General features: G+C 43.5%; 1 protein-coding gene across 5 annotated transcripts in view; it reads left to right on the plus strand.

Moving 5' to 3' along the window:
• Window positions 1–15,674, plus strand: part of LOC135517308 (band 4.1-like protein 3) — a 56,256-nt gene extending 40,582 nt beyond the window's left edge. For 3 of the 5 annotated variants that reach the window (XM_064941494.1, XM_064941496.1, XM_064941495.1), the window contains 8 exons: window positions 792–890; window positions 4,753–4,872; window positions 5,622–5,789; window positions 8,496–8,630; window positions 9,501–9,599; window positions 11,626–11,706; window positions 12,359–12,475; window positions 14,356–15,674. In XM_064941494.1, coding sequence (XP_064797566.1) covers window positions 792–890; window positions 4,753–4,872; window positions 5,622–5,789; window positions 8,496–8,630; window positions 9,501–9,599; window positions 11,626–11,706; window positions 12,359–12,469 — 813 coding nt within the window. In that variant the 3' untranslated portion in view covers window positions 12,470–12,475; window positions 14,356–15,674. The remainder of the gene's footprint in view (window positions 1–791; window positions 891–4,752; window positions 4,873–5,621; window positions 5,790–8,495; window positions 8,631–9,500; window positions 9,600–11,625; window positions 11,707–12,358; window positions 12,476–14,355) is intronic. The other 2 variants (XM_064941497.1, XM_064941498.1) reach the window with 2 other exon arrangements.
• Window positions 15,675–15,944: the final 270 nt, after the last annotated feature.

Genomic DNA, 15,944 nt, shown 5'->3' on the forward strand with positions numbered 1-15,944 from the left:
GTGGGAGGGAGAGTCTCAAGGAAGCAAACATCCTCCTTGGCTAAGCATTTTAGCAGGATTAAGATCAACCACAGCCCTGCTATGGAAGAGCATGCATGGACTTCAAAAGGGAGGAAGAAACCCCCACCCCTCTGCATGCTGTGTGTCTGTGTGTGTGTGTGTGTGTGTGTGTGTGTGTGTGTGTGTGTGTGTGTGTGTGTGTGTGTGTGTGTGTGTGTGTGTGTGTGTGTGTGTGTGTGTGTGTGTGTGTGTGTGTGTGTGTGTGTGTGTGTGTGTGTGTGTGTGTGTAAACATCAAGCAGTCGGGAGAACGGCAATGATGATGTAACCAAGGAAAGGGGATTTATTTATTTATTCATGTACCAGCGACGATAGCATATTTCTACCAGTATTTCTTTTTATGACTGTTTGTATGTGATTAAAGTAGGTGTGGAAAGGAGCCAGTTTACCCCTCAGCCAAGTCTTGCAACCTTGACCCATTCTTTATTTGTGAGATACTGGAAGAAGAGTGATTGTGTCTGCAGAGAATGTTCTCATTAATCCACACCCTTATCTCTGTTATCAACCTCATAGTGTGAGTATGTTTGGAGAGATACTTAAGTCCCATCGTTACACACTGTTGTGCCATGTTTTATGGAAATCTCATATCCCACACACTCTTATCAAACAGAATGAGTAATGATATCCATAATAGGATACAGCCCACATGCGTACACCTCAAAGCTACTTTCCATTCTACTTCATTCATGCCGGGCTGTTTGTTTGTCTTGTTTGTCTTTTCTATTCATGTAGAGCAAAGAGGATGAGAGAGAGGATGAGAGAGTCATGGCTGCAGGCGGTAGCATTGAGGAGGAGATCAACCACAGCCCTGTGGATACTAAGACTACTGTGGTAGGTAGCCAGGATGTATGCTGGTCCAGCTATCTCTGTGTGATTGGAACACCTTCATCTCTGCTGCTTGGTTAGATTAGAGAAAGCTAAGCCTATGAATTATTAACATGTCTTACTGTACATTTTTAACCAAAGATCCATTTGGGGGTGTAGGACTAGCATCCTATGTTATTCATTGTCAGCAGTGGAGGACAACATGACAAGAATTTGAATCTGTATGTAGGTCTACTGTAAATTAGCTATACATAGAGACCGGTTTTAAATAGCCACTGAACATGCCGATTGGCACGTGTGTTTTTCTGTTGCTCATTAGAAAACGAGATTTCAGTCTTGGAGGTGTGTTTCCTGACCGATTCAGCGTTTGGTTAATGATGTTTGTCCCCGATGAGACACTAGCCGCGGAAGCCTATTTCACTTGCTCAAAAGTTCACTCAAGAAATCTGTAATAAATTTTTCAGTTTTTGCAGAGGATGCTTTAGTTTTAGTTTAACACATAACTAAGGTGTTTTGTGCAATATTTCTCAAGTAAAAGAATGGGCAACATGTTGTCTTATGTAAACAAAATCGAGCTGCTGGGCAGGTCTGTCTCATTGTCTATGCTATTGGATAGAGAGCAATCACCGCAGCTGTTCACCCCATGTTAGATTCCCCAATGGACATTGCCAAATCAACACTGTTTTAGACGAGACTGACTTCATGACCAAAATTATTCCTAATTACACTTTGTAGTCAATTTTGACACTAGAACTCTTTCTGACTCCATGCCACAAAGGCCGTTTTCAACGGGATTTGTTGCTTTTTAAAGGCCGTCACTCTTTAACAATACACTAACAACTAAGAACTGTGATCTATGTTGCTGTCTATGTTAATAGTGTCTACGATCTATGTTGCTTGCAAGTCTAAAGTTGCTGCTTTAAGAATTGCTCTTCTTGGGACTGCCACTGGACGTCCTTCTCCCCCCATTGAACTGCAAGTTGCCATTTATTGTTATGAATATTTCCCAGGAGGCAGCAGTGCGAGTGGTCATTATATGGCACAGCCACAAAGTCATAAAATATTGTTTAAACCTAACCACACTGCTAACCCTAATGCCTAACAGGCTGACTACACATGAGCGTTGTGAAATAAATTTAGACATATATGTTCAATTATTGCACCCACACAGCTCGCGAGCGTCTGCGTTGCCAAGGGCTAAAATAGAAGTCAGTTCTATTTCTGACGCAGATCGTGCTGCAAGTCCTGCCTCTCCCATCTCCTCCTTGGTTTATAGAAACAGGTACCCACGTGTCATCTCCTCATTGGTTATACCCACGTGGGTGAGTGAAAGACGAAATAGGTCGGTGGCGGTAATGCACGTAATTTATGAAAGTTGCCAATCACTATAAAATCAAGAGAAGAAAAAGCTTGGAAGGAGGAGAGATGACTAGAAACGATTCGGTTGACAGTTTTATGTGTGGATTAATTGGCGGAGTAGAGAACCTTGTGCATTTCAGGTAAAATAACAACTAAATGTTTATATCCCAGGACAAATTAGCTAGCAACAGCAAGCTAGCTAAATAGGACAAATTAGCTAGCAAGTGCAAGCTGGCTCGCTAAATTGCCATAAATGTTTAATGCTTTTTGACCTGTCTCCAAATTAATATAATCGGTGCAGAGTTTGTTTTGATATTTTAACCTGCGTGTCGTGATCGCATTTGGTGTGGGGGGACAAAATAAATGTATGCACGATGGCGCACGAGCGCAGCCGGTTTGGCTTCCGTGTAACCCTAACCTTAAATTATGCCTAGCCCAAATTTTTGTTTTCATGATTTTTTTACGTATAGACAATTTTGACTTTGCAGCTGGTCCATCAGGTGGAATGGCCTCCAGGGCAAGATTCATTATAATTAACGTCAATCTGCCGTTGACCTGGCTAACCCCAGTCTTTGTATGTATCTTGTATGTAGGATTCTGACGGGTGGGTAATAGTAAGTAAAGTCCCTCCTAAGGTAACCGAAAAGAAAAACATTGTCAACTATAAAGTTATGACCGTCACTAACACTGTGGCCGAAGGAGTGCTCGCCGGCACCAGTGGTGGCATAGTCGGCAAGGAGTTGAAAGAGTATGAGAGCTTCCGCAGCGAACTCCCCTCCAAAACCGAGGAGATGAGAGAGAAGAACTATACCCTGGGCAAGTCCTATGACACAATGTCAGGCAAGATTGTCACAATGACAAAGCGGGCCAAAGATGGTGGGGAGGCTGTGGCGTCTGCTCCGGCAGCGTTTGCCAGGGAGCTGAAGAGAGCAGCAGACCAATCCACCACCACAGTGAAGATCATCCCGGTGTCGACTGAGTATGAGATGCCGGTGTCTGTCCACATGGGTCTCCCACCCCAGGAGGGAATCGGACCCCCCATGATTACCATCAAGGAGGCCAGGACGCCCTCTCCATCCGAGCCCAGCAACGGTGCCCTGGGCCTGGGCACCGTGCGGACCATGGTGTCCATCCGCTCCAGCCAGGACATCAGTGATGCCGCGAGAGCGGACAGCAGGAAGCAGCTGAGGGAGACTTTTCTCCTGGGAGACAGGAGCACCACCCCTGTTGCACCTCACACACCTCTCTCGCCACGCTCCCCCATGGCCAAGTCACCTATGGCAAAGTCTCCCATGACAAAGCCCAAGACTTCAATGGAGGGTCTGTGTCTGAGCCCCGGCCCCGTGTCCTATCTATCCAGAACCCCATCGCCCTCCAAAGTGGTAGGATGATATGACGCCCCTCCCCCCAAAATGCCTGAAGCCCCCCCTCCCTCTCCCTCCCTACTGTAGCCCCCAAAATGTTTTCAAGCTAATCCCGCCCCTGTCTGCCTGGTCTTCGTATCTACTGCAACAAGCCTGGACCCGGCGCTGTTTTGCACTCGACTGAATGTTTATGGGAGTCGCTTGGGAGTCGCTTTCTTTCTATCCTTTGCTCTTTTTAGTTGGACACAAATCCCTTAACCACGGTATTTGGTGTAATTTGTTTACTGCTTTCCTAAGCCAAACTTGCTGCCTCATGGGCACTGGCATTTGTTTACCCCTTTCATTTCAATGTAAATGAAATTGTGTTTCGTTTTATGCTTATTCCCCATGCTGCTAGCCACAACAAATTAATGCTTTACACTTTGGCTTATGGTACAGTATACTATGGTTTATATGCCACTGACTGCTTCAGCCCTACCACATTTACTTTTGACTTCCCTTGGTATGCCCTCTATAAACTCTCGGCTGCTTGATCTGAGATTATGATATGGGCCCTATTCATAAGAGGAGACATCCCGACTCACAAGACATACTTGTCTGGCTCATCTATTGCCTTTGTGATTGACATTCTCAATAGATGAAAGCCAAGTACTGAGCTGCCATAAGGTCTCCCTAGTAGAGTTGAATTGCTGACGATGCTCCACTCTTTTGTAGAAGTGCTATAAATGTATAAAAGCTCTAGTAAAGTGATTGATATGTCACAGGGTGGTGTTTCTATCAATTCCTCAGATTTGCGTAATATAGCATACAAACATGGATTAAAAAACACATTTGAAAACACTGTCATTTGATCACTTTAAACCTTTGAAATCACTCTAGATTCTTAAGAGTTCTTAAAGTATTCTATCTTCTCAAACCCAATCTTCTAAAATGACCCTTCTTAGCGATCAATCTACACCTCAATGCTCTTATGAATAATCCCCACAAACCCCTATCCCCTGAGCTTGTGTCTGGGCATTGTATCAAAGGCCTGTCTGTCTGTGTCTCTCCTCCTTTTTATGTACAGTATCTAACTGTGTGTGTGCGTGTGTGTCTCTCTCTTCTACTCCTGTGTGTGTACTCTCCCCATCTCTCTGTCTGCTCAGCCTAAGCCGACCTTTGAGGAGATGTCCCCGGAGCTCACCGCTCTCTTATATTCGGCCCGATATCAGACCAGCACGGGGGGTTGGACTGCCTCGCCTGCCCATAGTCAGGCCCTGCTCAAGGTGGCCTCTTATGCCCTATGGACAATATACAACTTAACAAATGGGATGACAGCAGTTATAATTTATTTGTTTTCAACTTTACATATACAGGTTATTTAAATTGAGATAACATCTCTTTTGTAAGAGAACTGTTCAGTGTCTATACTGTTTGTCCTTGTTGGTGAGGAAATGTTGTCGCTCTAGCCACTGCTGTCTGTCAGGCATTTCTGTCATCGCCACTTGCCTGTTCCCTGTCAGTCCGTCCGTCCGTCCGTCCTTTCTCCCGACCATTAAAACAAATCAAATCAAAAACAGAGGACAGGTTGATGAGGACATATGTTTTAGGACAGATTTAAAAGGACACATGGTTAAGGACAGCTTTATGAGGACACATGATTTAGGACAGGTTTATAAGGACACATTGTTAAGGACGGGTTTATGAGGACATGGTTTGTCTAGACAGATGTACCACATGGTCCTATGACTGTATTGAGGAGGAATGTGAGAGATTTTTTTTCCACCCTACTCACCTTTTAGAACATTTCGATACCTCAAAGTGGAAAACAAAGCAATCATGCAATGAAACCAATGTTAAATGACAATATGCATTCAGAAGATCACGTCGGTACTAACATATAAAGTAACCCTTTCCTGCTGTATGGAAACACAATCATGCTATTTGTCTTTGTTTAGGCCTACTAGGCCTACAGTAATTGAAGTGCCCACACAGGTTCAAGGAGACTGACTGTGACGTTTGTTTCCTTTGCTAGACAACAGAGAAGGTGGAGCGGATCGTGCTGCAGACAGAGGTGGTATCATCACAGCAAACAGAAGAGGTTGAGGATCAGCAGACAGAACAGCCGGCAGAGGACCAGGAGCAGCCGGTGGAGAAACAGCCTGACGGCATGGAGAAACAAGCTGGTCAGCAGCCTGAGCAGGTAGAGACAGATTCATTGGGAGGGATAAAGGATGATGGGCCTCAGTCCGTGCTTGGGTTTACAGGGACGCTCATGCATGATGACTCGGACACGCCCAGCGAGGCGAGTGACACTAGCGGCGCCGCTAGCATAGCCTCCGCAGGGCCTGCCCTGACTGCCGCGGCCCAGGCCGCTGTGGACGAGGCTGTAGAGGCAGCGGTGAATCAGACAGAGACTGAGGAGGAAACTCCAAACGCAGGCTCAGGTGGAGGCCTGGGGCTGGACAGTCCGTCAGAGGGAGAGGTGTCCACAGGGTCAGTCTCAGAGGAGGAGAAAGAGAACAGCCTGGACTGGAGAGGGCACTTTGTGTCCCCCTCTCCTACAGGAGCATCCTGGCAGAGTCTCAGTGGGGAGGTAGCTGCTGCTAGAGCTCACTCAGAGGTAACACCCCAAAGAGCCCCAACCTTTTCCCTAGTTGTCCCGTAAGTACGTCCTCAACTCTCCTTCCCACTCGCCTACATTAGCACTGGAAAAGCTAGCTGAAACTACCCTGGTCTCACATTCCTTTTTGTCCATGCTACTTAGAAAGTGCTCAATCTAGCCGAGTCTTACCCTCACAATCGCCTGTAATATCAATCGAGCCTCCCAAAATTATCCCAATATTGGCCTCCCATTTGCCTGTAATTTGCCTGTAATAAGCAGTATTACCACTGGATAAGCCATCCAACTCTCCCAGTCCTGCCCCTCCTCTTCACCAATAACAGCAGTCAGCCATTACAGCCTGTGGAGCTGTGTGTGTAGTGATGTGCAGGTGGGGATGACAACGACCTTGTTTCCTGTCCCTGTTTCTGCACACTGGGGTTTCTATTGGAAATCAATACCCTGGCCAGGCAGGTTGTAAATACTGCAAGCTGCAGATACACGCTACTGTATATGTATTACCCAGGAGCAGTATTGAAAACTGTCGTGGAAGATTCCATAGAGGGAGGTGTGTGTGTGCCTGTTAGTGTTTGTTCTTGGAGCGACAATATAAACGTTCAATTCGAATATTTCGACCTGCACATGTACACACAGTTTCACAGCGGAAATGGTGCATATCCCTTCCTGGTAGTACTGCCTCATTTCCCCAATGTTCCCAAAGATTACCTTTGTGGTAATCATGAGTGGCAATAATTTAAATTTTTATGGACACGCGTCTATGAGAAGCACAGCTTAAATAGATAGCAGTCTGTTGCTATCGATTAAGTTTGAAGTCCACAGCCAATTTCAATGATATGGACCGTTTCAGTGAAAGCAACAGGAATTGTTTATAAATATGTACAACCCTGCCAGGTAGACCAATTTGGCCTTCTCCAAAATGAATGAATAGGCTTCCACACATCCAGATAAATAAGACTTACTCAGTGGTGAACACTGTTGAGTTCTGTCATGCATGACTCAGACTGGTTGAAGTGAAAATCTCTTTGCATTTGTTCTTTGGTCAGGGTCCAAAGGGACCTGGGTGATATACAACTCTTTCATCAGGAAAGCAAATGTTGTTGTTATTGTAAACATTTGACATTTTCTTACATTCTTTGTAACACAAAATTCTCCCTTATTCTGTGCTTTGGGATTTGATCATTTATGTTGATTCATTTATTGAAGTTTTTTTATGTTTTTATCAGAGAGAGCATGCATCTCATGAATGATCAACAATTATTCAGACTTTCCTTAAAGGAAAAATCCACCCAAAACCACTCATTACTATAATTTACAGTGTTAAATAACACTAATATGTGAGAACAATATTTTTTGTGAACAAATATTTTATTGTTATAAAAAGGTTGGTAGCAACATGTGAAAATCGTTATGGAAATCTGTTGCAGTTTAAGTCGACTACAAAACCTACAATGCAATGCTCTCTCTTGGGGCTGGCTGTCTAGCTAGCTAGCCAACGTAGCTACACACAATAATATCAAAGTCAATATCGGCATGTGAAGTAGCTAGTTAGCTGTAAAATTGCTGAAACAAACTGCCCTATCAATTTAGGAGTTTACAAACTCACCATGTTCAACCTGCAGATCCATGTGCCTCAGAGTGGAGTCTGACATTCACAATGGCCATGCAACGACACCATGCAAAGCACCCTGGACTGAAGAGGCAGACAAGTAGGAGAAATGTGCTAGACCCTCCGTTAAATTACACATTTCTTGAGGTAGGAATATCAAAAATATGATCAATGGCTAATTCGAACGAAGACAACCTCCTGCATTTGACATCGGCCAGTATTGAAATCTGACATGTATGACAGACGTTTTCACAATCTAAAAGTTGTATTCCGATTAACTTCCAGGTTAGTGAGAGTGATTTTATCGCAGTGCTATGTCATACCGGCAGGATTTCTGCCTGCCTAAACGGCAATAGCAAAAATACACATGAAATATCCCAGGGAAGTGATAGAACATTGCTCAGAGATGCACAAAAACAATATCATATTCAAAATGGGTGAATCTTTTCTTTAAGCTTTTTTCCCATTTTCTTCTCCTGCATTTTCTATAACCTTCCAATAAACAAATTGCTTGTGTTTGTCCTGTAGACAGGTGGTGAAATTGTAATTCTGTGTGTGTGGTCATGAACATGTTTATGCGTAGATGTACGCTAGCGTGTGACCATAAGGTATAAAGATCCAACTTTCTGCACCAGTCTCATTTTGTCTCTCTCCATTTCACCCTTCTTCCTCTCTTTCAGACATCTGCGCTGGAGTCTCCAGAGGTCCTGACCTTCAACAGGGCAGACGTGATGGAGGAGACAGAGATGCTGGTGCCCCAGGACGTACCTGTAATACACACGGAAATGAAAACCATCACATACCGGTCACTGGAGGTAAAGGTCCTCACAAGACGTCAGGGTTGTTCAGGCTCATGCTCTGTACTGGTTCTTCTCATTTACTCCAATGTTTTCAACCTCATTCATTAGGGCACACAATATAAAAGTTGTAAAAGTTTTGCAACAGAAAACAAAAAAGAGCCCAGGGAATTCCTCTGTTTCAGTCCGTTTTCTTCCGTTTGGTGCCAGATGAACACGACCCTGTTCTTCAAATCAAATGCGATTGGTCACAAACACATGGTTAGCAGATGTTAATGCGAGTGTAGCAAAATCCTTGTGCTTCTAGTTCCTACAGTGCAGTAATATCTAACAAGTAATCTAACAATTCCCAAACAACTACCTAATACATACAAATCTAAAGGGTTGAATGAGAATATGTACATATAAGTATATGGCCAATGGCCGAGCGGCATTGGCATGGTGCAGTAGATGGTGTAAAATACAGTATATACATGTGATATGAGTAATGTAAAATATGTAAACATTATTAAAGTGGCATTGTTTAAAGTGACTAGTGATCCATTTAATAAAGTAGCCAGTGATTGGGTCTCAGTGTAGGCAGCAGCCACTGAGTTAGTGATTGCTGTTTAGCAGTCTAATGGCCTTGAGATAGAGGCTGTTTTTCAATCTCGTAGTAAGAGGAAGGGAAGCGCTACTAAGGTACACAATAGTACATTTTGGTAGACAGAAGGTGGTCTTTAATAAAAGGGGTGAATTGGTCATCAAAAAGAAAGGAGGACCAAGGCACTTTTCATATATGAAGAGTGCCTTGGTCTTCCTTTCTTTTTGATGACCTGTTTTTCAGTCTCAGTCCCAGCTTTGAAGCACTCAATGGAGAGGATGTATTGTGTCTGTGTTTTGTGCCAGGGTGACGCTGACACTGATCCAGAGGCGGGGGTGTTGATGAGCGCCCAGACCATCACCTCAGAGACCACCAGCACAACAACAACCACACATATCACCAAGGTAGGTACTACCTGACCCGGCCTGAGTGGGGTGCCACTCTCATTCACCATCAGCATGAATGAATAGGGGCATGAGTGAAGAGAGCAGGGATCATCAACTAAACGCAACATGCAATAATTGTAAAGATTTTACTGAGTTACAGTTCATATAAAGAAATCAGTCAATTGAACTACATTCATCAGGCCCTAATCTATGGATTTCACATGACTGGGAATACAGATATGCATCTGTTGGTCACAGATACATTAAAAAAAGGTAGGGGCGTGGATCAGAAAACCAACCATTATCTGGTGTGACCACCATTGCATCATGCAGCGTGACATCTCCTTCGCATAGAGTTGATCAGACTGTTGATTGTGGCCTGTGGAATGTTGTCCCACTCCTCTTCAATGGCTGTGCAAAGTTTCTAGATGTTGTCGGGAACTCGAACACGCTGTCGTACACGTCGATCCAGAGCATCCCACACATGCTCAATGGGTGACATGTCTGATGAGTATGCAGGCCATGGAAGAACTGGGATGTTTTCACTTCCAGGAATTGTGTACAGATCCTTGCGACATGGAGCAGTGCATTATCAGGATGAAACATAAGGTGATGGCGGTGGATGAATGGCACAACAATGGGCCTCAGGATCTCGTGACGGTATCTCTGTGCATTCAAATTGCCATCGATTAAAAAAAAATGTATTTTTGTCCATAGTTTACGCCTGCACATACCATAACCCCACCACCACGGGGCACTCCGCAAACCGCTCGCCCACACAACACCATACACGCTGTCTGCCATCTGACCGTTACAGTTGAAACCGTGATTCATCTGTGAAAAGCACACTTCTCCAGCATGCCAGTGGCCATCGATGGTGAGCATTTGCCCACTGAAGTCAGTTACGACATCAGTCAGGTCAAGACCCTGGTGAGGATGACGAGCATGCAGATGAGCTTCCGTGAATAGGATTCTGAAAGTTTGTGCAAAAATTATTTGGTTGTGCAAACTCTGTTTCATCAGCTATCCAGGTGGCTGGTCTCAGACAACCCCACAGATGAAGAAGCTAGATATGGAGGTCCTGGGCTGACGTGGCTACACATGGTCTGCGGTTGTGAGGGCGGGTGGACGTACTGCCAAATTCTCTAAAACAACACTGGAGGCGGCTTATTGTAAAGAAATGAACATTAAATTCTCTGGCAACAGCTCTGGTGGACATTCCTGCAGTCAGCATTCCGATTGCATCTGTGGCATTGTGTTGTGTGACAAAACTGCACATTTTAGAGTGGCCATTTATTGGCCCCAGCACAAGGTGCACCTGTGTATTGACCATACGGTTTAATCAGCTTTTTGATATGCCACACCTGTCAGGTGGATGGATTATCTTGTGAAAGGAGAAATGGTCACTCACAGGGATGTAAACAAATTTGTGCACAAAATCTGAGAGAAATAAGGTTTTTGTGCATGTGGAACATTTCTGGGATTTTTATTTCAGCTCATGAAACATAGGACCAACACTTTACATGTTGCGATTATATTTGTGTTCAGTATAAAAAAATAATCTTGAGTGGATGGTCAGGGGTCCGGAACATGATTACAAATATTTGTAGATTGCAAATTGGCCGCAAGAAGCCCAAACAGATTAGTTTCAAACCTTGCCTACATTTGTGTACAATTACATGGATATCTCTATTATGCATGGGAATACTTTGGAACAGATATCCAAAATTAAAATCACTTGAAGCTGATTTGCTAGTGTTTTCACAATTGTTTTTAATGTCCAACAAAACAAAAAACAAAATAATTGCTCAGTAAACATGGGAACCAGTTGGGGAAGCCTGGAATAGAGGATATGGATATTACTAGTCTGTTAGTGGTGTAGCTATAGAATTTAACCAAGGTGGTTCTTATGGCTCATTTGGTTTGTGCTTGGCGTTTGCTTCCCGCTTCCCACATGCTGTATACCAAATATATCTAACTATAGTTTGACTTAGTTGTTCCTTGAATGAAATGTCCCTTAAATTACATTTGATTTTTTTACCAGACTGTGAAAGGAGGAATCTCGGAAACGAGGATCGAGAAGAGAATCGTCATCTCGGGGGATGCAGACATAGACCATGACGAGGTAGGAAGACACTCTTACACTGTGTGTCCTTTAGCATGCAAGTAGCCTTACAGCTATTAAATAGGCAGAACTATTTTAACACAGGTGGTACCTGGATACAATGCTGATAATATTGGGTTCCTTACTCAGCGGGCAATAACATCATTATAGTGTCTTTTATGACGTCATGGTCAGGCTGTATACTAGTTGTCTTTTTGGCAACCAGAAAAAGACATCTTTATCTTGTTGTAATCTGACTAGATAACAAATTGACATCTTTTCTTTCACGTGTTAATGTTGTCATGAACAATATGTCTTTACCTGGTTGCTACAGGAACCAGTTGGTTGCAATCTGGTTATATGGCCACTTCTCAACCTGAATAACAGTTTACAACCAGAAAATGACGTCAATTTGAAATAATTTTCCATATTGTGCCTGCTGGATACTGTGTTGGGAGATGCTTTGCCTTTAAGTGACTTAAAGCTCTGTTGTTCAACAGCTGAGGTCCGTGACCGGGAGGTGTACACACACAGTGACAAACACACACAGTGACTGAGGTGTACACAAACACATACTGTGACGAGTCCAACCCTTACACTTGTGATTCTGATCATACCCATTCCACCTTCCTCTCTGTTTCCCTCCATGGGGTGTTTGGCATACTGTTTTTAGGCCCTGGCTCAGGCCATAAAAGAGGCCAAAGAGCAGCACCCTGACATGTCAGTGACCAAAGTAGTGGTCCACAAAGAGACTGAGATCACGCCCGAGGAGGGAGAAGAGTGACCGCAGGTAAGGGGACAACGTCGGTCGGTCAGTGACGGCTGTGGCTGGCTGACAGGACACTGACCTCCCTCCATTCCTTCCTCATCCCTCCTCTGGCTCCTTGGTTGTCTTCAGTCACCGCCTTCTCGATAGGGCTGCTTGACACTCAGCTAGCTCGACAAACCTGAGGCGGCTTGACACTCAGCTAGCTCTACTAACCTGAGGCGGATTGACACTCAGCTAGCTCTACTAACCTGAGGCTGCTTAACATACAGCTAGCTCTACTAACCTGAGGCGGCTTGACACTCAGCTCGCTCTACTAACCTGAGGCGGCTTGACACTCAGCTCGCTCTACTAACCTGAGGCGGCTTGACACTCAGCTCGCTCTACTAACCTGAGGCGGCTTGACACTCAGCTAGCTCTACTAACCTGAGGCGGCTTGACACTCAGCTAGCTCGACTAACCTGAGGCTGCTTGACACTCAGCTAGCTCGACTAACCTGAGGCTGCTTGACACTCAGCTAGCTCGACTAACCTGAGGCTGCTTGACACTCAGCTAGCTCGACTAACCTGAGGCTGCTTGACACTCAGCTAGCACGACTAACCTGAGGCTGCTTGACACTCAGCTAGCTCGACTAACCTGAGGCTGCTTGACACTCAGCTAGCTCGACTAACCTGAGGCTGCTTGACACTCAGCTAGCTCTACTAACCTGAGGCTGCTTGACACTCAGCTAGCTCTACTAACCTGAGGCTGCTTTTAGCTTTTATGCTTTCAGCTTTCACTCCACATTCATCTGTGCCCCGCTCAGTATCGTGATTCCTTCTGTGTGGATGGAGTCTCTATATCCAGTATAGTCTTCCATGGCTGGCTTCTGTCGCTGAAATGCTTGCTCTAGAAATGTTTTTAGTGCTAATGTTTGCTTTTTCCTTTCAGCTTCTAATACCGTTATTGACCATAAGCAATTAAAACATTGTGCGTTTGGTCATTGGTGTGTGCATTTTCTTTTTACTCTCTTTTGTCAAAATTTAGAGGTGGGTTTTGATTGATGTCTATAGTGCTGTCTGCTGGACGTCTCTGGTACTGTTTAGAGTGTACTGGAAGTACCGACAATACGGTTTTCAAATTGCCAGTTTGTCTCATTCCTATTAAATAAAGGGTTATTTCGAGAGTGTATTGAGCAACATTACCTGATTTGGTCATTCTTTTCTGGTTATTGTTATGGCATGATGCTGAGGAAAGAGACACCATTTCTTATTATCAAGGTTTCTGTACACTGTAGCAGAGGCATGTTACTGGACGGAGCTTGTGTTTGCTTTGCAAGGGCTGTATAGTCTTGAGCATTAACCCTTTTCATGTATTTTTGTCATGACTTAGCATGCAGCCTGTATGATACTGTGTTTGTACATGTCTCATAAGTGTTAGTTTCAATGGAAAAAGTTTTTTTCTGCCGATTACAGACAAAGCATTGACCGTCTTTCACAGGACCCCTCTCATGCTCTGCTTTTAATCTCCAGCCATAACAGCTTATTCCACTTACAAGAAAATCACATGATTTCACATGTGAAATCATGTGAATACATGTGTTTTTGAAACACTGCACATGCGATCACATTTTCAAATGTGTAGTTAAATGTTGCTTTACATGTTGTCACATGTTATCACATTAACTTCACATTAAGATCACATGTGATAACATAAAAACATGTGTTTTTGGAACACTTCACGTGTGTTCACGTAAAATTCATGTGGTTTTTCCATAAGGGTTATCTTCAGCCATAGTGGCTGCAGAAACAGAAAATATTTATTTCATTTCCATCCTTCTGAAAAATATGTAAGAGAATGTGAATGCTCAGCATTCTGTTTTATCTAAGCATGAGCTCTATAAGGATAACCTTTCTGTTTTTCAGGATTGAAGGATCACTGGGTTCCCCAACGTTTCAGAGGCATTCTGTTAACGTTACTTCACGCTCTTCAGAGTATGAGATGCAAGCAGGATAGTGACGTTGCCAACAGACAACACACCACTGTAGAGGACACTACTATACTACTCTGTCTGACTACTACTGGACTAACCTAACCCACACTCACCAACACTACTGGCAAACACAGACCTCCAAAGCTGGCCAGCCCTTCAATGGAACATGTATACTGCATGAAAAGGGATCATTTCTGCATTTTGTAAAGGAGAAAACAAATACATTGGAGGAAATATCAAATGATATACATGTTTTACTTGACCTGTGCACTCAGGCTCGAAGGGAGAAGAATGTATGTCATGAGAGTTTTGATTTATGATAGTATACTCTGTTTTATTTATTATTGAACTACAATAATAGTAGCTAGGCTGAACGTGTATGATGGCACAATATTTATCCATGCAATAGATGTGACATTCATCTTACCATACATCCCCTTATTTATCCCAATGCTGATTTTATTCCATTTTACGTACAGTATTGCCTGGAAAAAGGCAAACATAATATGTATGGTACTGGTACGTACATTTGCTTAGTAGACCATATACCCTCAAAGATGATTTGGTTGTTTTTACTTTCATTGTAAATATGTTCATTTGGTTTTCCTTCAATTACAAAGTAAGGATGAGTATAATGAGGCAAGATCTCGTAGAATTGTGTTAGAAGGGAATGTTAAACAGACTCCATTACTGTGACTTCCGAGTTGATCAAGAAAACTCTTATAATATATGTATTCACACGGTGGTCGGTGGATTGAACGTTCTTGTTGGGTTGTATCTGAAATGACACCCTATTACCTATATAGTGGGCTTTGGTCAGCAGTGCACTATGTAGAGAATAGAGTGCCATTTTAGACAGTCTTGCTCATTCTTAAATCATACCCAGAATGCACCTCTTATCCCTGCGTGGCACATCCAAGCCTTAAAACTGTGAAGAACGGACAGACAACCTCCACTACAACCTGCAATGTATGTTTTATTTCTCCAAGGCCGATGTGTCAGCGGCCATCCAACACAGGGGCATCATGCTCATTGAACCTGAGGTGACATGCTCCCCTCAATGTAAACAACTGGTATGAGAATGAATCATCAGTAGTGTCTTATATAAAAAATAAGACATATGTTTGGTCATCGGTTCCCCCTCAGATATTAGGAGCATGATGCCTCTGATCCCACTCCCCTCGACTCAACAGCTGCAAAATCATCCATGTTGAATGTGTTTCCCACAAGATAAATAAAATGCTAAATACATTGGGTTGGATTTTTGTCAATCACTGAAATGCTATCTCTGTTATGCTTTCATAAACTCATGGCAGGAACTCTACAGTGAAGCCAGTAAGGTAATGACTTTTACAAGTTTAAGTGACACTAGACCATAAATTCCACTTTCACTCCTCTCTTTTCTTCTAAAGATTAGCTAATTATTGATGGAAGGAACCCCGCTGAAAGGAAAGATGTGGCAAAATGGGTGGTCAAGTGTTACATGTGGTGTAAATCACTTCGGTTCTGTGTGACAGACAA

Source organism: Oncorhynchus masou, chromosome 28 (assembly GCF_036934945.1).
Source record: "Oncorhynchus masou masou isolate Uvic2021 chromosome 28, UVic_Omas_1.1, whole genome shotgun sequence".
Taxonomy (NCBI): Eukaryota; Metazoa; Chordata; class Actinopteri; order Salmoniformes; family Salmonidae; genus Oncorhynchus; species Oncorhynchus masou.